This window comes from Aulonocara stuartgranti (genome assembly GCF_965226115.1).
Source record: "Aulonocara stuartgranti genome assembly, chromosome: 14".
In the NCBI taxonomy this organism is placed as follows: domain Eukaryota; kingdom Metazoa; phylum Chordata; class Actinopteri; order Cichliformes; family Cichlidae; genus Aulonocara; species Aulonocara stuartgranti.
Genome location: NC_138950.1, coordinates 21104914 through 21129162, shown reverse-complemented (window position 1 = coordinate 21129162; position 24249 = coordinate 21104914). Strand labels below are relative to the sequence as shown.

The 24249-nt window shown below is 39.2% G+C and overlaps 1 protein-coding gene across 4 annotated transcripts in view; it reads right to left on the bottom strand.

Annotated features, from left to right (window-relative positions):
- LOC309687214 (leucine-rich repeat and fibronectin type III domain-containing protein 1-like protein) overlaps positions 1-24249 on the bottom strand; it is a 187641-nt gene that overhangs the window by 18989 nt on the left and 144403 nt on the right. For all 4 annotated transcript variants that reach the window (XM_082502007.1, XM_082502008.1, XM_082502010.1 and 1 more), the window contains one exon: positions 2560-3206. In XM_082502007.1, the coding sequence (XP_082358133.1) occupies positions 2560-3206 (647 nt within the window). The remainder of the gene's footprint in view (positions 1-2559; positions 3207-24249) is intronic.

The window sequence follows — 24249 nt, the reverse complement described above, 5'->3', positions numbered from 1 at the left end:
ATGGTACATTTTTTGTTAATGCTGGACACAATGAATTCTGATAAAAGCAACATCTAACATTGTTGTATTAATATAAGAGAGACAACCAAACCGTCAAAATTGATGAAGGTGAAAGCGCTCCCTCACTTTGCTGGCTAAGCTCCTATACTCTGCACAGATCTCTCGTTTCCTCCCTGCTATCAACATGAGGCTCAATGACACCTCATTTCAGCTCATTCACAGAGGCCAATTGAATGACATATCAACCGCTGATAAAGTATTTCCACTCAGCTCTTTAAGCCCCTCATGTGAAATGATGTCTTCATTTATTCATTCCAATGAAACCCCCATTTCCTGAATGGATTAGTGTTAAAGGGGAAATGCACTGGAGTAGGCTTAGTACAGGGAAATTTTACTTCCCCCCAAATATCCACATGATTTTCTGGATTTATATTATAAGGGATCCATTGACGGTTTCAAGCAATCTCTGAGAACATGTGCAAGTCGTTTCAGAAGTTTGGAACAAGGAAGTGCTCTTGATTACACAAAGTAGGTTTTATCTAATAGCTGGCAAAGACTGTTACGTAAAAGCAATTTTCCACCAGTATCTTGCATGCTAAGAAAACTACAGTAGAATTATAATCAAGCAGATTTGTGCATTATTGCAATCATGTATTTTGCACTACTTGGATAATTTACTCTCTTCATTAAATGATTACAATGACAAATTATCTCTCTATCGTTCTATTTCTTTCAGACTGTCTAATAAAGCTATTTTCTGATGGCATGCCAAAGGCCACTGCTGTAAAAACTAAAAACAGTATTTTCAAGCTGGCACAAGAGGCCGATCGTTGATTAGACCAAAGAGCCCAGAGATAAAAAAAAAACAGTGAATGGAAGCCTAAAGCTCAAGTAGTACTAATGGTTCTGAGGATTTAACCAATTTCGGTTCAGCAAATTGGTCGTGACTAAGCTTAATTTCAACCCGTCATGTGGATCATGCATATCTTCAAAATGTCTTTTTCTTATTTCTATGGATCAAACAAGCACATTTAAATATTTAATCATTCATCTTCCCTCCTCTGTCCAAGGTAATCCAGCTTTATTTATTTACATTTCTTTGTTTTATATTCCTTCTTTTTGATTGTGTGTTTTAAACTTTCAATTATACATCATCATGAAGTACTGTATAAATAAACCTAGCTGTAGCTTTTGCTGAGTGTTTTTGCTGCTCACATGAGCTTGCATGCCTATTACACCAGATGAAAAGGTTGACAAGTACAAGTTGTTGTCTTATATAATTTTACATTCATTAATAATAGCTGTTTCTGCATTGATTACTTTCTGCATTATGTATAGTGTATTACTTCTATATAACACATGTGTGCCAGACTCTGATAATCCTGGAGATTCTTCAAGTAGACTTTTCATGAATCTGCTGTAAAACACATTTCTTGGATTCACATAAAATGGTCTGTTGCACGGTCTCCCCCTTTCTCCTCTCGCTCTCTGCAATACAGTATTTAAACTAATCTGGTTATCTGTAGGGTCTTTAACACTGTAATAAATGTTTATTACAAAGAGGAAAACACAAAACTTTTATATACCCCCCCCCCCCCCCCCCCCCCACCCCCAACAGATCTAGCATTCAGTGCTATTGAAGTCACATTTAACTTTATAAGTGACTTGGGCTTTTTCCAGCTTGATATTGAATGTAAGCCAGTGCATACAGCCTTTCTTTTGTACTGAAGTAGCTTTTTCACTCTTTAGCACTTGGGATGTGTCATTTCTAAAGGCAAGCAGGCTTTCTTGGAGTGCTTAAAGACTAATAGTTTGCAGCGCTCTAATGTGAGAGGTGTTAACTGGAATAATGTGTGACAGGTACTCCCACATGCATTATCAAATCCCTCTCTCCTCTAACACAAAAACATGAAGATTTATTTGGTTATTATCTGTTGTCTAGCCAAGCTTTCCAGAAACTAAAAAAAACTAAAATTTTGGCAACAAAGTTGCAGCATCATTCTTCATCTTCTTCACAAATTTAAAAACTTTGAGTCAGCATGTACCCCTTCTGAGCGTTCAACAGAAGAAGTCTGGCATTTGGAAAGAGCTGAAAACAAAAATAAATGAGCATGGGGAGGTTTTCAGTTCACTATAGGAAGGTTAATTCAAGACTTTTTTTCCATTCATTTTTTGGAAAAAAGGAATATGCAATCACACAGAAGAGATTTAAAAACAACTTGAGTTGCTGCTGCAGCCCTACAGACTGAAATTTGATGAATTGTCTCACCCTCTGTCTCTCTCTTACTTTCATTCTAGTGCACTAGAATGGGATCTCTCGTACTCATTTTCTCATTCACACAATGCTCTTCTCTTCATTATTATCTTACTCAGTTTTACACCCTGCATTTCACATTGTCTATTTCTCATCCACCAGCTTTTCCTGTTTGACCGAATTTCTTTGTGTCCCTCCTTTCCACGTTTTCCCCACTCCTACTCTGTCAACTTTTACTTTCTCTAAACTCTGCTCAGTTGCTTGAATTTGCTATGTCTGTATCTTTTCCACTAGCTCTCTAATACCTGCCAGTTCTTTGGGAGAGGTGGGCTCTTTGGCAACAGATGGCGGTCGAATTTTCATCTCAATGGCGACCCTGGAGGAGAAGCGGGACTTCGTGGGTGAGAGCAACTCCTCGTTTGCTGACGAGTCAGTCCTTGTCATTAGGCTCTGTCCACTGCTCTCCTCCTCGACCAACGTGACAGTGTCTCGCAGAGTGTTGCTAGGCGACATTGCCCTGGACGGTCCGAGGACTTGGTCGTCATGACTGTCAGTCATCTTTGAGGCAGAGCGAGGAAGGACTTGGACCTGACTGCCTCCTTGTCCATTGCTCTGCGGTCTTGGCGCAGTCGCAGTGATGGCTGCTTTTCCATGGCCTGCCCCTTGGTGGCTGTAAACCTTGTATCGTATCATTAAGATGATAATAAAAACAAGCACAGAAGCAACAATAATCCCTCCAATGATGATGATCATAGTACCACCCAAGAAGTGGCTGTGCAATGCTTGGCACTGGCTGAACTCTGTGTCTGTGGTAAATGACAGACAGCCCAAAGGACGAGTTGCAGTCAGCGATGTGATGACGTCATCAAACACGGCCAGGACACAAAGATCATAGCTACGTCCAGCAGCGAGGTCCCGCACCAGGAAGTCGTTGCTGCTGGATGGAATCATTCTGCCATGACAAGAAAGAAGAACACAAAGGAAAAGAAGATGTGAGTTCACCTTCACATATTTTTTTCCCTACATGTAGAGCATGTTTAACTGATTCTTCTCTATTACAATTATTCATCTTACTCGCAAGTTTGTCCTCAGGCTTCATGGTTGGTATATATATGGTTAAGTGGACATGCAATTAGTGTGATACAAGCATATTTACTGATAGCTAATTAATTTCCTTGGATTTTCAGGCAATAGTATGACCAGCAAAAACGTATCAGCAGATAAACAAATTGGAGATAATTTATCTGAATTTCAAGGGTGGGACCACACCTTCCATGAGTACATATGCCTTCCTGCTCTATAGGCTGTTTATTTTGCATTTTTGTGCTCCACCCTGCTCCCCTTGTCTCAGTTCTCAAGCCTCTCGTTAGTACATGGGAATCTGCCCAGCCCAGGAGCCACTCTCTTTCATGAAACACCGTCAATCTAACTGAGGATGTGGTCCCTGCAAATGAAATGTTTGACAGAAATTGCCACAAGTGGGATACTGAAGACAACTTAAAAAAAGAGCATTTCTATTTTTATTTCATTGAGTCTGAAACTTACTTTATTTGAGGCTCTTACTTTGTGGCTTTTCACTGAAATAAGCATACAGATTTAAACAACCTTGTCTTGTAGAAAGATATTTCTATAAGCTAAAGGTCATCTCATTGAATAACTTGCATTTTTAATTACTTTGACGACAACAACAACACTGTCAGCCAGTTTATAGTTCAGACATGACATTTTGGTTTGAGTGGATAAAGTACTACAATTGTGAACTTCAGCAGAGTCATTAGGTGGTAGTTAGGGTAATTAACTTAATAAATTACAAGAAATGAACAGTTATATATTGGCTAATTGTTTACTAGTGTAAGCTATTGGACAGAGTGCCGCAATATCTTGCTTTGGTGATTTCAGTGACATTGCACAGCGCTCTCATCGGACCAACAGAAACCCGGTTTATCCAAACCTGTGACCATTTACTACTACACTGTACCAATTAAACCAGCAAGGAAGAGCCATGCAGCAAAAAAGTCCTTTCTGAAAATGATTTATGGATCTTCCTGTTTTGCTTCCTTGTATTTTTCTGTGTTATGTTATAAAAGCTGCACTGATGACATATGCACTATCATTAGATATTTCTGTGCTGCCTATGGCACAACAGTGACCTCAGTGGCCTAATTTCCCCAGAGAGTGGGAATTTATAAGTCTATGACTTGACTAACACAAAGAGTCATCCCTCACAGCTGTAGAATTCATCATTCTCTGATTAAACACTCCTGATTCTTCTCATTGTGCACTTCATAGAATAGAATAGAATAGAATAATCCTTTAATTGTCCCACAAGGGAAAATTTGGTTGTAACAGCAGCCAAAAAGACACATATACAAACAGAGAGTACACCGCACACAGAACAGAAACATACACAATTTTTCTTACATAGTTACATTAAGGACAATGGTTACTATATACAGAGTATTGTACAGTTATTAAATCAAATAAAAATAACTACAGATAAGAGGCAAACCAGGTTGTTGTGCGAATTGGTTAATTAACTTATTGCAGTTACAGCATTGATGTAAACATCTATGTTTGTTGGGAGCAGTTCTGATTGTACAGTCTGACAGCTGCAGGGAGGAAGGACCTGCGGAAACGCTCCTTCATGCATCTAGGATGCAGCAGTCTGTCACTGAAGGAGCTCTGCAGTTCACCAACATTTACATGCATGGGGTGGGAGACTCTGTCCTGTTCTTCAGTCTTTCTCTTCAGTCTTTGTAGGAGCATGGCATTGGCTGGTCCAGTCCCAATGCCAAACTCATCAATGGCATCAACCCCAACCACGAAGTACAACTTGACAGATAACACTCTGTGTGTCGTTCTATATTTGTGTGTGTGAGTGATTTCTCATGTGGTCGTGAACTGCTGTGAAAGGACCCCTGAACTGAGATCCTAAGAATCAAATCTGGAATCTTCAACAAATAATAGCATGATCTGAGATCACGCAAGGGGGTTGCTAAAAACAGGTACTTGTCCAAAGGGGCTAACACAAGGCAGAACTATCCTGGTCATGAAGGATTCCCACAAGGGCACAACACCATTAAACTGCTGGATGATTACCTCCCTCTCCACAGCATATAAGCTTTTCTCAGGCATCATAGCAAACAAGCTGAGTAGGCACATGAGTCGATACATGAGCACAGCTCAGTAGGGCATTAAAATAACAACATGTTACCAGTGCAACAGTTCTTGGTTGATAGCAACATACCAGGATTCTAAGATCTGGCAGACCAACATGAGCAATGCCTGCACTGACTATAAGAAAGCCTATGAGTCATCCACACATGGATACAGGAATTCTTGGCACTGGACAAGGCCAACAGTGTGATAACAACATTCATCAAGAACTCAACGTGACTGCGGAAGATGACACCAGAGGCCAACTTAAAGTCTGTTGTACCAAGTAAGTCACCATTAAGTGCAAAGGTACCATAGTGACGCACTGTCCCCACTGCTGTTCTTCACATCCCAAAACCCACTAAGCCAGCTCATCAATAACAGTGGATCTAGGACACAGATCTAGGAAAGGAGTCACCATCAACCACGTTCTGTACATGGATGACATCAAGCTGTATGCCAGGAGTGAATGGCATATCGTCTCACCATCTCAACAGGATCTATAGAAAGGACATCCAGATATTATTCGGATTGGATAAGTGTGGCTGAGGCCACACTTATCCAAAGGCTGGCTTAGGAGAAATCACAGAGATTATGATCATGGCAGCAAAAGAACAGGCCTTAAGTATCAGATCCATAGATCCAGAAGTCTACCACAGTCAATAGGACTGTTGTTGCAGACTGTCTAAAGATGCACGGAGACTATCCAACACATAGTAGCAGGAAGGTTGGACCATGTACTGTATGCTAAAAGGCATAACCTTAACCATAAGTGGTGGGGATAGTGTACAGGAACATCTGTGCTGCATATGGACTACAAGACAAAATATGAGACACCAAGGTGGTTGAGCACAACAGGGCTAAGGTCCTATGGGACTAGGAGTCAGGACTAGGATTTCGGCTGTTTGTTCGTTGTTTTGTAACCTCACACAGTTGCCATGGTCAATACTGTGAGCTTGAAGACATGAGGGTAAGCCTGTGTCTGGTTTTATTGCTAACTTAATGATGTATCAGTACAGAAGCTTTAGAGAGTCATAGATTATACAGAGACATGTTGCAACAGTTTGAAAAGACTTTCTGGTGGTTTTAACTTCTTCTCATCCTATACTAGCACTGAGAGGTTTTGTCTCAGTGACAACACCTATCATTCAGTACAATGCTGCAGCAAGTATATGCACCGTCAGTGCTGATATAAATGGTACAGAGCTGTGGCAAAGTCAGTGTTTGCACACAACACAAGCACTGCGGTATCTATGGTTGGTCTCTAACCGGCAGCTTGGCAAAGATCCTATTTTAAATTGTATATAAACTGTATGTATCTATAAGTAAATATCACCTCTGTCCACTTTAATAAACTTCAAACTACTGCAAACTGGGAGTTCTCCTCAAGCTGTTTAGACAAAATGATAGCTTTTTGTACCTTTTCTCATCTTTGCAGTGTGAGAAACTAAATCATAGATTACCAGGGGAGAAATTTTAGAAAATCTGTAGGAGAGTGGGGCTGGCAATGTCCTTTAGTGAAATCCACGAGGCACATGTGGGCTTCCAATCCAAAATCTGCAGTATGACACATTGCTTTCAGTTTTAACAAGTATCTTTTTGGTTAAACTTACACCAGAGTCTAGCTGCTGTGAAAAGATGCAGCGTGTTTCACATGATGCAAACTGAGGTGTGTAAAAATGCCCTCAGGAGCTAAACAGTGTGACTCAAAACACATTATGTAAAAGTCGTGACTGATCAGAATTAAACTGTCATGGAGACAGAGGGAGCAAATTTTTAATATTTGTCACTGTATTGCTTCCAATTATAGCTGTGAACTACTTTTCATAATAATATAAAGTAGATAACAATGCTCAGTGAATGCTGAAGTTAGAACATACTAGCGGTGATATTCCTTCAAAATGAAAGTGCAGTGGAAAGTGTGAATCTCTCTGACAGAGTATAGGGGATAACTGTGCCAATATACTGTGAAACAATGGAGAGTAGTAATAAAGACACTCCAGTGTGTAATGTGCTGTGTTCTTAGCCAATCCTTGATATTTTTGGCTTTGTTGTGATTTGCTGTCATTTGTTTTTGTTTCAGTGAGTTCTTTGTCATATTGATTTGATTTGTTTTATTCTGTTTCATAATGATTAGGCTGAAAAATATGACAGATGCATCCTTCTGTGGGACATAAGCTCATTGAAAGGAAACTATTTGTATGACTTTACATTACAATAGACAGAGACATTTTTTCTTATCAATTGGCACAAATAGTAATACATGTTAAATGAATAGGTTTTGGGTTAAGCCATAGTTTGTGAAGTCTAGCTAAAGTGGATGAAGGGCAGACAGAGTACAAGGAGTAACTGATGATAAATGATCTTTAATTTAACAGAAAAAATTATATTTTTTATTAGGTTTTATCTTCACAAGGAAAACACACTGCTCAAGCTGGCTCGCAGTCTGCACTATTGAGTTAAGTCTTGAAACCATACAGACCACAGGACCAGAGTACATGTAAGGTCATTAATATTATGTTGTAAGGATCAGTCTTATGCAGCCACACTGCGTATGAATGGATCTGTGAACCTTTTCATTCCATTCAAATTCTCTTTGCCCATAATCATCATCTAGAAGGGAAAATCTATTCCAAAACACTAGGGGAATCCCCCGGTGTGTCCCCCTGCCTATAAGTGCTCTTTTCCTAATAGGAATTAATCCAGGAAATGTCAACTGCCCTGAGGCTTTGCTAAAAGGCAGCTGCATGTGAATCGTAAAGCGAGTGGGTAGGTTGAGGTGAGGCGAATTCTAGGGAGAGATGTTATTCAAACAAAAAATACCACCACCATCTTGCTATGTTAAACTTTAACAAGCAGGATTTGTTAAGTAGAGGACTATTCATCTCCGTTTTGTGTGTTGCATTTGTGAAATTGACCTGTTCTTATAGAGATGCTTTCTGACTTATTATTTATTGGGCGATCGTGGCTCAAGAGTTGGGAGTTCGCCTTGTAATCGGAAGGTTGCCGGTTCGAGGTCAGAGGGCCCGGTGGCGCAGTCTCGCCTCTGTCAGTGAGCCTCAGGGTGGCTGTGGCTACAATGTAGCTTGCCATCACCAGTGTGAATGGGTGGATGACTGAACGTGTAAAGCGCTTTGGGGTCCTTAGGGACTAGTAAAGCGCTATACAAATACAGGCCATTTACCATTTCACCATGAATGAGTTCAAATAGGATCACTTACAAAACAGTATTGGAGAAACGTAGGATTTAATGCCTTTGGCAAGGAGTCTCGCTCAAGGAATGTTTGCTGACACACGAGGGTGAACATATTCCTTCAGCTTGGAGGATAATTTTCTTATTTACCACTGCACAGTTTTGCCAGATACACAAATGGTAGAATAAACTTCAATTATATCAGAGTAAATTAACACATGGCATTTAATTTGCACATTGGCCAGCATCTGTTTGTGTTTTGTACATCCGCTATTATACAGATGCATGAGGATTGATGCAGCATTTCCAACCAATCAATAATTAATTGTGCCGCTGAGTTTTTGATCCTGTGTAAGTGTGTCATGACTTTAAAAAGGACAAGGACTGCTGGGCCAAGCAGAAATGCTTCAGCATACCCATTTGACACTGCAATCATACTGGATGGTTTATTCAGTTAATGGGTTCAACCATAGTCGGACACACACACACACACACGCACGCACGCACGCACGCACACACACACACACACACACACACACACACACACACACACACACACAGAGTTAACTTCTTCCATGATTCACATTCACACAAGCACACACTACTACTGATCTACACTAATGGTCTGTATGACTGCTGCTCTCTTGCTCACTCGCGCATCACACAAACAGATTAACAGTCAGTCATGTTTTGTCACTCTTCGGTTTGACGCTCACACCCCCAGGTTAACATGGAAACACACATACACATGAATCTGCGCCTACACATAGCTATACTAGATCCATTCAAGTACACAAAAAGAACCAATCAGATTACCGGATATTATGCGTACACGTTTAAATATACCTCAAGCAAGAGACTAGTCAGATTAACGAGTCATTTGGAAATGCAGAAAATGGCACTTTTCATTTCTTTAACGTCACTAAAATGACACATGGAAGCTACGCAATGAGCTATTGTTTATATAGAGAGAGCAGTGAGACGGGGGCCACTATTCAATCCTCGTCCTTGCAAAGCAGTACTGTAGGTCTTGGGTGCACCAACTATGTGGGTGTCTCCAAGCACACCTGCTATTTTGGTTCATGTAGGTGCAGCACAGCAGTCTGATTACAAGCATATTTGTTCCTGTGAGGGTGCTAGAGTTTTTTGCTTATGTTGCTTATGAAAATTAGAAGTATATATCTTATAAAGATCAATATTTATATCAAAGTTGACCTTTTAGGTGCTATATCGTCTGTGAGACTATTTCAATTCAATTCAGTTTTGTCTAAATAGTACCAAATCACAACAACAGTTGCCTCAGGCAGCTGCTTGGCAGTTCACTTTTTAAAGAGGTTTAAAATACCACAAGTGGTCAGAATCTCAACAGTAAGTGTTGCTAACTTTGGGTACATACAGTGGGATGATTGCCATGCTGGCTATAACTAGTTCACTGTAAATTTTATGTCATCTGAAAATTCCAGAGATCCCAATTCTTGGGGACAGTGACTTTGTTTCTAAAAATTATCTATGTGTATGTGTTTTTGAAAATAATCGTTGTGGAAAATCAGGTTTTACTACTTTGAGAAAACAGCATGTAATGTGCCTTTTCCTCACACCACAACTTTACATGGAAACACTTACACAAATCATATCGATTAAAAAATAAACAAAAAAAATCAGATTACCCCTTAAACTACTATGTGGCTGAGTGTACACATGTATAAAAATACTGCATGCAGCAGAATAATCAGAATAACAAGTTTAAGTGATTGCATATGCTTAACAGTCATTTCTACATTTCTTTATCACTTTATCACTCTTTTAAGCTTAGAAACAAGCTTGAACCACCAGACTTCTCAGGCTTGTAAAATTACCCGAAATTCAAATTCCACTTCTATATTCCCAGATCCTGGAAGTTCTCTATGGTGTCTCTAAATTCCTGTGAACAGCCTTTAACCTGAATTTCTGTAGCAAGTTACAGGCTTCTTACTGAAAAAAATCCTACTTTTCACACAGTGTCTTTGAATCCTGGTTTAAAATAATTCCTATTAATATAAAATGCACTTCACTCTCAACAGACTACTTATAATCTTTACCGAGAGCCGAGGGAGATTTCACAGTGACCTGTGATCAGTGGGGAGCAAGACATCCCCTGGGCTCTGACACAGAGCAATCTGTCACAGCACATGTATCATCCTGAATACTGAATAACTACGATAATGCTGCCATCTCTGCATATACTTTTTTTGAGGTGCAATCGGGTTCAGAGGAAATTGTTTCGACCCTTCAATCTTCTGATAGTGTGTTTTGAAAACCATCAGTCCTATTCTCTCATGTATTGCCGCATTTTTACAGAGACTTTATATTGACAAGTTTCCCCCTCCTTCATCAATGTTGTTTTCATGCCTTTTCATCTCTAACGCCTTTCAATGCAATTGCATTCAAAGACTAGTAATTATTGTAGATTGCTGTCATTTCCGCAGGTTATTCCTCGCTTGTGTACTGCAAAGCACAACTTATCTGTGCAATTCCCATCTAATGACTTGTATTCCAAAGCACACTTTGAAGATCTAGGGACAGACGCACAGTGCAGTGCAGCCATAAATGTGAGATCGCACGTATATGTATTTCAGGTTGTTACACAAAATAATTTCTTCATGGACTCGATATAAAGAAGGGGCGCTAAAAAGGTCACAAGAGTTCTACACTTCCATAAACTCACGAGATTGACCAAATCTCAATAACTACATATATTCGGTATTCAATGCCAGCAAGTAAATGTTACATATTATCACAAACATCTAGACTCAACTACCAAGTAACAACCTTATCTGTACAAAACACCAGTCAAAACATTTAAGATCAGAACCTTATGGTACTTTACAGCATCCAAAGTGTTCATAGGATGTCACAGTCTAATGCTTAGAGTCAATTACTACGTTATATAACAGACTGCAGTCGGAGTTTTTTTCAGCGGAGAATGGCACAATATTTGCTAGAAGACTTACAGCAGAGCTATAGGCCTCAGTGTCTGTAGCCACAAATAGCATTAATACATGGTAATAGACCTATTCTCAGCAGCTCTACTTTGTTAGCATGTCATTATTGTCTTGTCTCAGGCGAGAACAGTGACAGGTTTGTTAGAGGCTCTTGTTACAACAGCAAAGTGACGAGGGCCGCTGCACTGCTCAGTCCTTTGTGTGCATGTTCACGAGTGAGTGTGCCCACTCTGAGTGTGGCTGACATTTACATAAACAGTGCAGTTATGTGTACACACATCTGGGTCTGTCATAAGCCTGACATTTTCATGCTGTCTGCATTTACTTAGGTTGACTGGCAGGAAGAAGCTTTGTTTGTAAATACTGTCAATCAATCAGCCCTGGGGCACCCGCAATGGATATCCACACAAGCATGCGCGCACACAGACACATGCAGTGTCGCGGAGTCACATCCAGAGCTTTGGCTTGCAACTGTTGATCTAAGCAAAACGTCAAGTGAATATTTATGATAATGTGCCCTGACTGCTTTTTTAAATAATTTAATGTGCCAATTATTCAACCAGCGCAGACAGTCCAGAATAGAAGAGGGCAAAGGTTTGACAGCAAAGTCCCTGAAGTACACAAACTCTGTCCATCTGCTAGACGCACTGCAAAAAGAAAAAAAATCACACTAACTGTGTCACTGAGCAAAACATGGATGTTATATTAACTGGTGGATTCGGCAGAACCTCATCAAGCTTCACAGCAAAAGAAGCGGATTTCTTACAACTAACAAAAGTGCCTGCCAAAAATGGTATCATTTATTGAAACCAATCATTATGAAAAAAAAAACGGACTTTCAAAAAATACGTCAAATTACTTTCAGAGCTTGTCATGTTTTTTTGTTTTTTTTGCAGCGTACCATAGCCATTAGGTATTCACAAGACCCAGGGGCAGAATTTGATGTTACAAGCTTTAATTATGAAAATAAGTGCCACATAATGATTCTGAGTGGAACTCTCCTTTGGGAGCTGGCAAACTGAGGGCCCTGTCTAGTTGCCCTATCTTAAGAGGTGAGATGTCCCCCTGCAGCATCCCCAAGGGAACTGAGTCAGTATTTTTAAAGTCCTACTGACTGGCTCGATCTGTTCGTTTTTCACAGCAGCATTCATTTTGAAATAGCCGTGCTCTTTCTTTTCTCTCCCTCTTTTTCTCTATCGCTACACCATGCACATAATTTTCCTCCCAAATGGTCCTCAAACTTCTCTTTTCATGTCTTTCCATCTCGCTCAATCCTCTCCTGATTTATTTCTTCCATCAAATTTAATTTCTTAGCTTCTCTGTCTGTTTAACTTCGATTCATTTCCTCATGCTTCGCTTACACCCATATATTGAGGCAGATTAGATGTGTTTAACTGCCTTGCAACAACAGTTTCACCTTTATAGATGATGTAAGTGGTGGTTAAACCATCAGATATTGAAAAAAAAATGTCAGATCGAAAATAAATAGCTGTCATACTGAATCAGTTTTTTTTTGTTCATGCAGTTTTGCTATGCCTATTTATCACAGTTTAGTTTCTCAAAGCTAAAGTCTAATATCTTTTGAAAGCATATTTTTGAGAGCTCATTGTTCTTCCTCCTAGCGTTATTTCCGCTCTGCGGGTTGCTTTTCTGCATTCGGCACGGTAAAGGGCGTTGTTCAGGTTGGCGCCGATCTTCTTCACGTCATCTTTAATTCAGTCCATCCATCGCCTTTTTGGTCTGCACTTTGGTCGCCGGCCTTGGGGACTGAGTCGCAGTGCTGTTCTTGCCACTGAGTTTTTGTCACTTCTGACCACATGCCCATACCATCACAGTCGTGCTCCTTGCATTTTCTCTGTGATTGGTGCAATGCCCTGCCGCTTTTGGATGTCGATGTTCATGACGTGGTCCCATTGTGTCAGGCCCAGGCACCATCGCAGCATCCGCATTTCCATTTCCATTGTGTGAAGGGTGTGTTCGTGCTTTGCGGTGGCTGGCCACCACTCTGATCTGTAAAGGGCCACAGGGCGCACTACGCTCTTATAGATCTTCGAATTGAGGCGGTCGGGCATTCGTCGATCGCACAGGACACCAGTGACCACTTAATCCAGACTGCATTAATTCTGGCTCATACGTCTGGCAGGATGTCGCCATTGTTGCTGAACATCAATCCGAGGTACTTGAAGTGAGATACCTTTGCCAGGTCTTCTCCATCGACGCTGATGGTGCTGTCGGTTTGGGGGCTGGCTTCTAAGTACTCGGTCTTCTTGGTGTTCAACCTCAGCCCATACCCACGCCTGAGCGTGTCTTCCATTGCTGCGTTTGAGAGCTCATTAACATTAAAAAATCTTCTCATTGTCGAAGTTACAGTTAGATATATAATTGTCTTCTGGATGTCTTCAGAGCTCCCCTTTAGCCCCTATATGTGTGACAAGTTGATTTTTATTTGTCAAAGCTGCAACAACTTTCCCTAGAAAATAAAATACTTCGAGAGGAAAACTATGAGGTCTAAAGAAAGTCTGTATTATTTTCATCACATGGTGATCTGAGACAAAAAAAACAAGAAATAACTCAGTTTTGTGTTAAAGAAAGTCATACAACTCAACATTATTGCTTAATTTAGCAGTAATTGCAATGCATAAATGAGCTGTGGAATCTAAACTGATAAATCCTGAATATTTAGCTATACAAAGTTTTAACAGTTTAAATAGTAGTCATCCTGAGAAGGTGAGCCTGTATACTTTTACAAGAGAATAAGAAACTGTTCTTGCATGCACTTTGTAGATAGTTTGTTCAGGGGAGAAAGTCCTGTATCAAAACTAATTTAGACATTTCTTCTATAAGTCTGTTGAGTTTTTAAATGTATGTTAGATAGCTAATTGCACTGACTCTGAGACCAGAATAGGTATCGGTTCCTGTTTCTTTTTACTTTCAGTACATGTTGGAGCCACACTATACTGTTTTCTATAGTCAGGAAACAATTAGGACATACTGCTTTCATGTAACACTGCACGCTAAACTTGACCTTCTTACTTCTTACATCTCTGCTGTAATCTGCAGCACAAAATTTAAAGTAAATCGAAAACTGAAAGTGTTTGCTTATCAAATGGGTGCTGCATTACTTAACTGTCTGTGGATGAGAACAACCAGAAAAGCATACTGACTTCTGTAGTGCAATGTGGAAGACCTTAGTCTTTTAGACATTAGTAGCGGTATACAGTAGTTATGAGTGAGATTCATTTAAAGAGGGTGAAAATCTTGATGATGCACTCCCAATATTGTCCTTACACTTCAGGTTTGTTGATCTTCAAAAGGGTATATGTTTCAAATTCATTTATGTTAAACAGTCCTTAGTCTGAATTGCCATCCTGTTCCCTGAGAAACACATGTAAAAACCTATAATTACAGTGTATTGTGTTTTTGAGGTTGCAAGTATCAAGCTGCATCTGTGTTGCTAGCAATTTACTCACACCCAAATTAAATCTCCTTGTGATCCCATAATTGGGTATTGGTCATTGCTGAAATAAACTGTCTGTCTCTGTCTTTATGAATTTGCACATTGTTACTACATCACGGTGAGAATTTTATACTCCTGTTGGTTCCCTTCTTGTGGTTTCATGTTAATTTACCTAGCTTAGTAGATCTGTGGAGCTAGATGTGTCACTTCATAAATCTCGAGCTACTCACCTCTTTACCCACATAATCCTTTGCTTCCATTTTCCTGCTTAAAATATTCTTCATAACACCTTTTCTTAGAGATGGATTATCATGGAGAAAGCAGATAATTACAGTGGAAGAGACTTTCCTATTTGTTTTCCATGGCATATGCTCATTTTAAATCAATTTATTTTATTTATGGCTTTAGAATAGGAGTTTTATTGATTAATTCGGGGCTGATGGAAACTAACATTAATTTGTTAATGAAATCCTTCTTTCATGTCTTTTTAATGACTTTATGAACATCAAGTTACAGATTATATGAATTCATTTTGGGAGCCAGAGATACTAGGAAATTTCATATTTCGCTTTTCTATGTTATAAATAAGCTGTTAGTGGATGCATAGAATAAAATATGATTAGCTTACATCTGTACATGATGTCTATTATAAGCAAAATAACTCACTGACTCACTAGGTTAGAGATGTAGAGCAGTAAACAGCACTCGTCAGACTTTTTAATCTCTTTGACTCACATTTTCTGTCTTATTATTTACCTCTTGTCCTCAGTATGTTGCACTGGTCCTTTTCTGCTCTAACGAAATAACCCATCTGTTCTGGTTCCTCTGACTCAAAGGAAATCTTCTTAATCAAGCCTTCCATTTCAGATGTCAGCTTTAAACATTAAGCATGGTCTTCAATCTTAAATGTTCTACTCATTGCAATCAGCACCAATTTTAACTCTTACACAGATGCTGAAGTAGGGTACGGGGTAAATACAGAACATATAGTCATGAACTTGCTTCATTGTAACACCAAGTGTCATGTTTGCCAAGTTGAACCTAGTAGACCTTTTCACTCCACAGCTGTCCCCGTCTCCTTTTTTAAATTCTAGTGACAGTGGATTTTACACTTTCACACACACACCTTGAAAAGTGACCAAATGATTACACATTTTATCATAACAAAGATAAATCTTGAACCTCTTCCAAGTCCAGATTTATTGAAACAGCACAATCTTGACGTGCGAAACAGAGTTTTCCATCAGAGATACTGAGTTGTGTTGTCCAATAGCCTAAAAATCTCCTAATTTGTCCCATGAAGAATATCAATCGAGTACAAATTTCTGAGGTTTGAGGTAAAATATCTTTCTGTAAATTTGATTTTTATTACTCAGTAGGGCAGAAATTCAACATGTGCTGATTCAGTTCTTTAGAGTGAAATGACACAGAATAACCCCTGATTACTCTTTTGTTCACAGATTTTGTCTCATTAGAATCTTTTCTCCATTCATGATCTCCTCTGATTTTATTATATAAGTACTAGTTCTACGCATGTCACTGGAAATGCATTGCTCATTTCTAAAGTTTTAAAAATACACAAAATACACACCTGACAATCGTATTGTCATCATTTTCTTTCCTTCAGAACAGGTATTTATGAGCACAGTATGGACACTTTCCTTTTATAGCTAATAACAATTACGGTATGCAGAATACCAGTTTAGACATTTTTGGGAAACTATAATGAGATGATATGTTTGTTTTGTTTTAGATCCCACTGGCTGCCAAAAGCAATTATAGGATGCCAGGGTCTGTGATGAGACATTTGGTCTTTATACCAACTTTCACAGTTTGAGCTAGACAGTGATAGGAAATCAAAGCTGGACTGAAGTCTGAAAGTGTCCAGTGACGATATGACGGTATTTTTGTTCACACATAACATTCTCCTTTTGCTTAACAGACTGTGATTTCCTGCGTGCATTGGAGCATTTCACTGTTGAATTTTAGATTGTGTCAGAATTAAGCACCAGCTCTCTTTTAGAAAAGGGTCATACCCATGATCTGATGGGTAGATGAAGCCGCTGCATAAATTCAAACGCTTCACTGAATGATGGCAGAAGACAATTCAGGGGAGATGCATAAATCTTTATCAGTCTGATTGTGTTTTGACCTGCACCTTAGTCAAAAGCTTTGGGCAGTGACCAACCGAATAGGATTATGGATTCAAGCAGCCAAAGTGAGGTTTGTCCACACACTAACTGGGCTTGGTATCCGTAACAAAGCGAGTAGCCAGACAATCCAAAGGGCCTCAGAGTTAAGCTTGTTCCAGTGCATTCAGACGGCCAAATTATATTGTTTGGCAGCTGGTAAGGATGCCAACCCCGTCATGTGCATCCCTTTCAATGTATACCATCTACGGCTGATTGAGAGAACAGTCCACCGTAGGCCGAGGATGGCTGGATAGGCACGCTGGAGGGGCTTCCAGCTGGCAGGAGAGCTCAGTGGGACTCCCCATAAGGAGCAGAGTCTGTAGGAAAACAAAGATGAATACACTTCCTTTTTTGCTGGTACCTCAAACATGACGTGAGGTATAAAAAGACTGGCATCGAATCATGTACTGTCTGGCATAAAACCATAAACAGTAGGCACAGCTTAGTGTGCAACAAATTGAGAAGAAAAGGGTTTTATTTTTTCAAATAATGTGCGGCAACTGAAACGGCTCCAGTTCCTTTTTAAACTACTGGATGTGTGTTTTCTGCCAAAATGATAAACCTTCTGTTTATTAATACCATAATCAATCATTCTGCAATACCTAATGATTTTGTTGAAACAGCTGAAAGTCACTGACCACTTTGTTAGGTACACCTATTCAAATGCTCGTTAGCACCAGTCACCTTGCAACTCAGTGGATTTAGGCATGTAGGCAAGACGATCTGCTGAAGGTCAAACCCAGAATCAGAATGGGGAAGGAAGATGATTTAAGTGACATTGTTTTTGGTATTTTCCAACACAACCTTATTTGGAGTTTGCAGAGAATGGTCTGAAAAACTGAAACTATCCAGCAAGCTGGGTTGCAAATGCCTTGTTGATAGAAAGGTCAGAGGAAAATGTCCAGACTGCTTTAACTGATAGGAAAACAACACTAACTGAAATAACCACTCCTTTGAAGGTCTGCAGAAGATTAACTCTTAACACTCAACACGTCAAACCTTGAAGCAGATGGGCTACGGCAGCCGGAACAGGAAAATGAAGCTACAATCCACATGGGCTCACCAAAATTGAATAAGAAAAGATTGTAAAAACCTCCTTGGGTCTGATGAGTCTAGATTTCTGCTGCAACCTTCGGATGGTTAGGTCAGTATTGGACTTAACATGAAAGCATGGATCAATCTGGTGCCATGTCACAAAGCTCAAATCAACTTATACTGGTTTCTTGAAGACGTCACTGTACTCAAATGTACCCCACAGTTACCAGATCTCAATCCAATTAAGCACATTTGGGATTCGATGGAAAAAGATTTACATTATGTACGAAATGTGTAATTTCATCCCATCATAATTCTACATAATAAAGTGTCTGAGTGTATAAAGGCTTTATTTCTAAAGTATTTTCACCTACCAGAATATTTCTGATTTAATGTTGAGAGCATTGCACAGAAAATAGCACCAGGAGCCCTTAAATGCCAGACTGATGTAATTAATAAAGTCAATGATTATACACAATCTTTTAAAGCTGGAATATAGTCATATGCCCTTTTTGATCAGGTAGAGTATTGAGTCTTGATTATGGTATGCTCGAAGAAGGAAAACACCCTGCCTTTGTCATAGATGGAATTAGAATATGGCATCGCATTGCTCAATATGGCACATACCTCAGGAGGCGTTGACTGGAACTGTCGTTGTTGTTGCAGATTTCTTATGTCTAGTACAGGCAAATGGATGGCACTAAAGCACTGTTACAAGTAGGTCAGTTGTTTTATTTATGCTCTTCAAAAGAAACTGCCATGTTCCAATATACAATGGCAACAAATGCAGGTGTTGCTCCTGTTTCTTATAACTAAAACGACTTAATTTCCCCTATTACCATGGTGCCGTTAAAGATTAAATTAATCAGTTTTACTTGCCGGTAGACATATAATTCAATGCTGTGATATCTAACCTTCAGCACATTGTGTCAGAGGTTAAAGGATTACCAATATGAGATTAAGTCAGCGTTAATCCCCAGTTTTTGTCTTTTCTATAAAAAAAATAAGCCAAGACTTAGCATCCAGCTAAACCCTTTATTTTTTTCCAGTCTCCTCACTAAAGCTATCCGTCTTTGGATGTCAACAACAAGCTAAACACAGAATCCGTGGTAATAATATATGCAAGAGTTACCTAAGTCTTTATCCTGTGATTAAGGATAGAGGGAGTACTTTATGAAAAATTGCAATTATAATATAGTTAGGTTAATACTTCAAAAATAATATGCTAGCATGTTGAGTATGATTAAAAACATCACTTCATTTTATTTTTATTAACTATTTTCTTCAACAGAATATTGTCACGGTGTCTTTTATTAATGTGTCGTTTTGCGTCCAAATGTACTACAGTGTACATTTTACAACAGTATAGTGCATAGTATTAAATGTACTATATCATATTTTATATATCAGCATTTTATTTTCATATATATTGCACTCACCATACAGGGTTGGCAATTCATCCTCAGTTTTAGGTACACAAAGAAGTGTCTTGGTTTAAAAAACACTGGATGTGACAGAAATAGACTAAAAAAAAGCTATTGCGTTTTAACAGGAAAAAAGTAAATAAAAAAATATATACAAGTGGAACTTTGCTAAAGATAGAACATGATGATGTCAGATGGGATTAGTACAGGAATAATCTTCTCTGCTGCTGCTCTACAGTTATGATCTTTGATTTAATACTACGACCTAACCCCGACATTTGAGGTCAAATGATGACCTTTATGGGATCATGTTATGACATCATGTCATCTTTTATATTAATACTGTACCTCAGTAAATGCCTGTGTTGTAAGATGACGCTCCTGTCGACCTCAAAATCTGTTTTAATCCTAACTGAAGTGCAAAAAAAAAAAAAAAAAAAAATAGCAGCAGCATGTGTTACAACAGATTTTTGCTTCACAGTCTGGTTGTACCTGCAGTGGAACTATTTTTTTTTAGTTTTCCTTTAACATATTTATTTTTTCATGAACATGGTGAATAATAATATCTGTAAAATACAACTTTTTTTTTCCAGTGACACCTATAATATTACCTATAAACATGAGATAAATAAGGGACTTACTGTATAAAAATTAACACATTTTTGAGGGTGCCCTACAAGGCTCAGGCCCTGCTCTGCTATATGTTATTGCTAGGCAACATGATTATGTTATAAAATGACACAATATATCACAATATTAAAGTTATGTGGATACATAAAAGATGATATTGTCGTGAAATCAAATTACACAATGTTTTTCACATGTGTTCATGGTGCACAAATATAAAAAATATAAAATAAAATCCACATGAATTCCAAAAACTAAATAAAAACACTTCAGTACAAGATTAATAGCGACCTCTGCATGACAGTTGGTACTTCAAAACAACAGAAGGGGCGTTTATATACATCGTAGACTCTTTTCTTTTTTCTTTTTTTTTCAATTTATCAGATTACAAGTAGTTGGTCAACCCAAAACCAGTAATAACTCATTCTCTCATTTCCTGTGCCGCTCTCGCTAAAGTTGTAAGTCTGATAGAGCACAGTTACCCAATCTGTGAACGTCATATCTGTATGAACTACAGAAGTTACCTCATAACTGTAATCTCCCTCTCTCTCTTCCTTTCTCCCGCCCTGCTGTTTCCCATTTCATTCCCCTAGTAAACAGAAAGAGATAATCTGAGCGGAGATTATTGTAAGATTAGTTGTGTCTACTGTATGTTATTTGTTTGTAATGTGGCGTAGGGCACAAATTCATTGGCAACACATAGTCAGATGATATACGGAAGGAATGACTGACACAGGAGAGATGGACGAATTGTTTTCATGGTTAAGAAAAATTAACAACATCTAACCAAGTCGTCTGTGAAGGTTCTTAGTCATCCAGGTCATCGTAGTCAAAGGAGCTTGCAAAGAAAAGCGTCTGGACTTCTTTAAGTTACTTGAAGACGTTTCACCTCTCATCCGAGAAGCTTCTTCAGTTCTAAGGTCAAATGGTGGAGAGTCCCAGATATAAACCTAGTGGGAGTATCCCCCCACAGAGGGACAAAAGGACCCCCTGATGATCCTCTAATCGCCTGAGCCAAGGTGTGAAACTGGGTGTGGGTCCCAATCAGCCAGAGTTTCGGGTGAGTTCATTGTGAAACCTGGCCCCACCTTATCATGCGAATTCCTGAGATCAGATGGCCCAGGATGTGAGTGGGCGTTAAGGCGTCTGGGGAGGGATCTCAAAACTGGATTATAGATGGCAGAGAGTTGGTGTCGTAAACCACCGCCTCTATTCAAAGATGGTCGCTCACAGTGGACATAGATGGCTTCTTTCACTCCTCTTTCAAACCATCTGTCCTCTCTGTCCAAAATGTGAACATTGGCATCCTCGAAAGAGTGTCCTTTATCCTTAAGATGCAGATGGACTGCTGAGTCTTGTCCTGTGGAGGTGGCTCTTCTGTGTTGTGCCATGCGCTTGTGAAGTGGCTGTTTGGTCTCTCCAATGTAGAGGTCTGGGCATTCCTCGCTGCACTGTACAGCATACACCACATTGTTAAATCTGTGTTTTGGCGTTTTGTCTTTCGGGTGAACCAGTTTTTGGACAGAGGCGGTGGTTTACGACACCAACTCTCTGCCATCTATAATCCAGTTTTGAGTTCCCTCCCCAGACGCCTTAACGCCCACTCACATCCTGGGCCATCTGATCTCAGGAATTCGCATGATAAGGTGGGGCCAGGTTTCACAATGAACTCACCCGAAACTCTGGCTGATTGGGACCCACACCCAGTTTCACACCTTGGCTCAGGCGATTAGAGGATCATCAGGGGGTCCTTTTGTCCCTCTGTGGGGGGTACTCCCACTAGGTTTATATCTGGGACTCTCCACCATTTGACCTTAGAACTGAAGAAGCTTCTTGGATGAGAGGTGAAACGTCTTCAAGTAACTTAAAGAAGTCCAGACGCTTTTCTTTGCAAGCTCCTTTGATCTAACCAAGTCAAGAACACTCTGGAGATGGCAGATGCATCACGGTCAAAGCCTTCAATCAAGAGATGCCTGAAAGTAAATACATTATAACAAGACGCAAAACACTGATTGCACTCAAGACCAGGAATGCAGAATTGTACTTTTTGAGAAAATGTCAAAAAGAGCATGAAAGGTTCTGGAAAAAACAAACAAACAAATAAAAGGTGATCAGCCAGTGGCTCAAAGTGGAAATGGATAATGACCCAGAGCACACGGCAAAAGCAACCCAAGAAAAAGCCAAGAAAAAGCCTGATCTTAACCTAACAGTGTTATGAATAATGGAATACAGAAAGCCCCACAAACCATGGTTGTCTACACTACAGGTATTGGCTGCAAAACTTATAAAGATACACTGTTCCAAAAAATAGTAATGTCAAAGTATCTTACTGTATATTTTACAGTTTTGTACTGTCTTTCTAGGATATCATTAAATTTACATAAGTAGACTGTGATCTTACATGTCAAAGGTAAAATAACGTAACAGCTCTTTAAATATAGTAAAACACAATTTACTTGTTTTTTAAATATATTTTTGTACATATGCATATTTAGATTGTAAAAATACATCCAGAAATGTATCATAATTTCATGAATATTTGTCTGTTATGTGAGAGAATGATCTGTTAAGTTCAAATGTAATACTATGGAAAAATATATAAAATGATCGAAAATTAATGAGAATAATCAATAATTAAAGGAGTATTTGAATTATAATTTTGCTGAAAATTTCATGTCACCTAGGTCTGATTCAATAATTAAGAGGTAACAAGGGAAATATAATTAATAGGAATAAAAACTAAAAAAAACATATTGTGGCGTGTTGAGGGAACAGCTAGTTCTCTCCCATCATGCCTTGGGACATGTACTGCTGTTTAGATGTTCTTGTTTTATTGTTTATGGTTACGTTACTTTTAACTGTTATCTTGAATGTTGTGTTTACGCCGTGGTGCAGCGTCACTTACAGTTGTTGTTTTGTAGAGAGAGTGCTGTACCATGAGTGACTTCTGTTGTGCTGTTTTTGAAGCTTGAGGCACATCGTAGCACCAGCAAGTGTTTTAATAAAGCGCTCCCCCTACCAGCTTGGGGTTGGATAACAAGCTCAATCTCTCTCTGTGAGCTTCTTTGTTAAGATTCCTTTGCATGCCACAATATAAAATATTGCACGGCCGCGCTGTGCTAATTATAAATTTAGAACAAGAAATGTATAGTTACAAATTGCAATTAATATAAATCTCAGAACAGAAATGGGCCTCTGCACCTGGGTTGAGGGTGTGGCCATGAAAGCAATGTGACATGCCATTGGATGTTGGGACACATAATAACATGACGCTAAGCATCGGCCAATGAATGTGAACTAACAACAACAAGGTCGCGGGTATGGCTGCGACCGTAGGAAAAAATCCTAATATGAAGATATTTTACTGTGCATTTTACAGTAATGTTCTGTTCTTCTAGAATTTCATTAAAGTTACGTAAATAGACTTTGACTTCACATTTCAAATGTAAATTAACGTTAAATCACCGTAATGTAATGAAACATAATTTTCATGATTATTAAATGTATCTGTCTGTACATATGCGTATTTAGATTGTTAAAATACATTCACAAATGTGTCATGGTTTCACAAATATCTGTCCGTTATTTGAAAGATTGAACTGTTGAATTCAAATGTAGTGCTATGGAAAAGCATATAACATGATCCCTATAAGCTTGTGTTACATCACATAAGTATTGTTATCATTGCTAGTTAGGGCCATCGTGGCTCAAGAGTTGGCAGTTCGCCTTGTGATCAGAAGGTTGCCAGTTCGAGCCTTGGCTCGGACACTTTCCGTCGTTGTGTCCATGGTCAAGACACTTCACCTACCGCCTACTAGTGATGGCCAAAGGGCCCGATGGTGTGATATGGCAGCCTTGCCTCTGTCAGTCTGTCCCAGGGCATGCAATTCATTATTATTATTTAAACCAACTGTTAACTGTATATTTCTG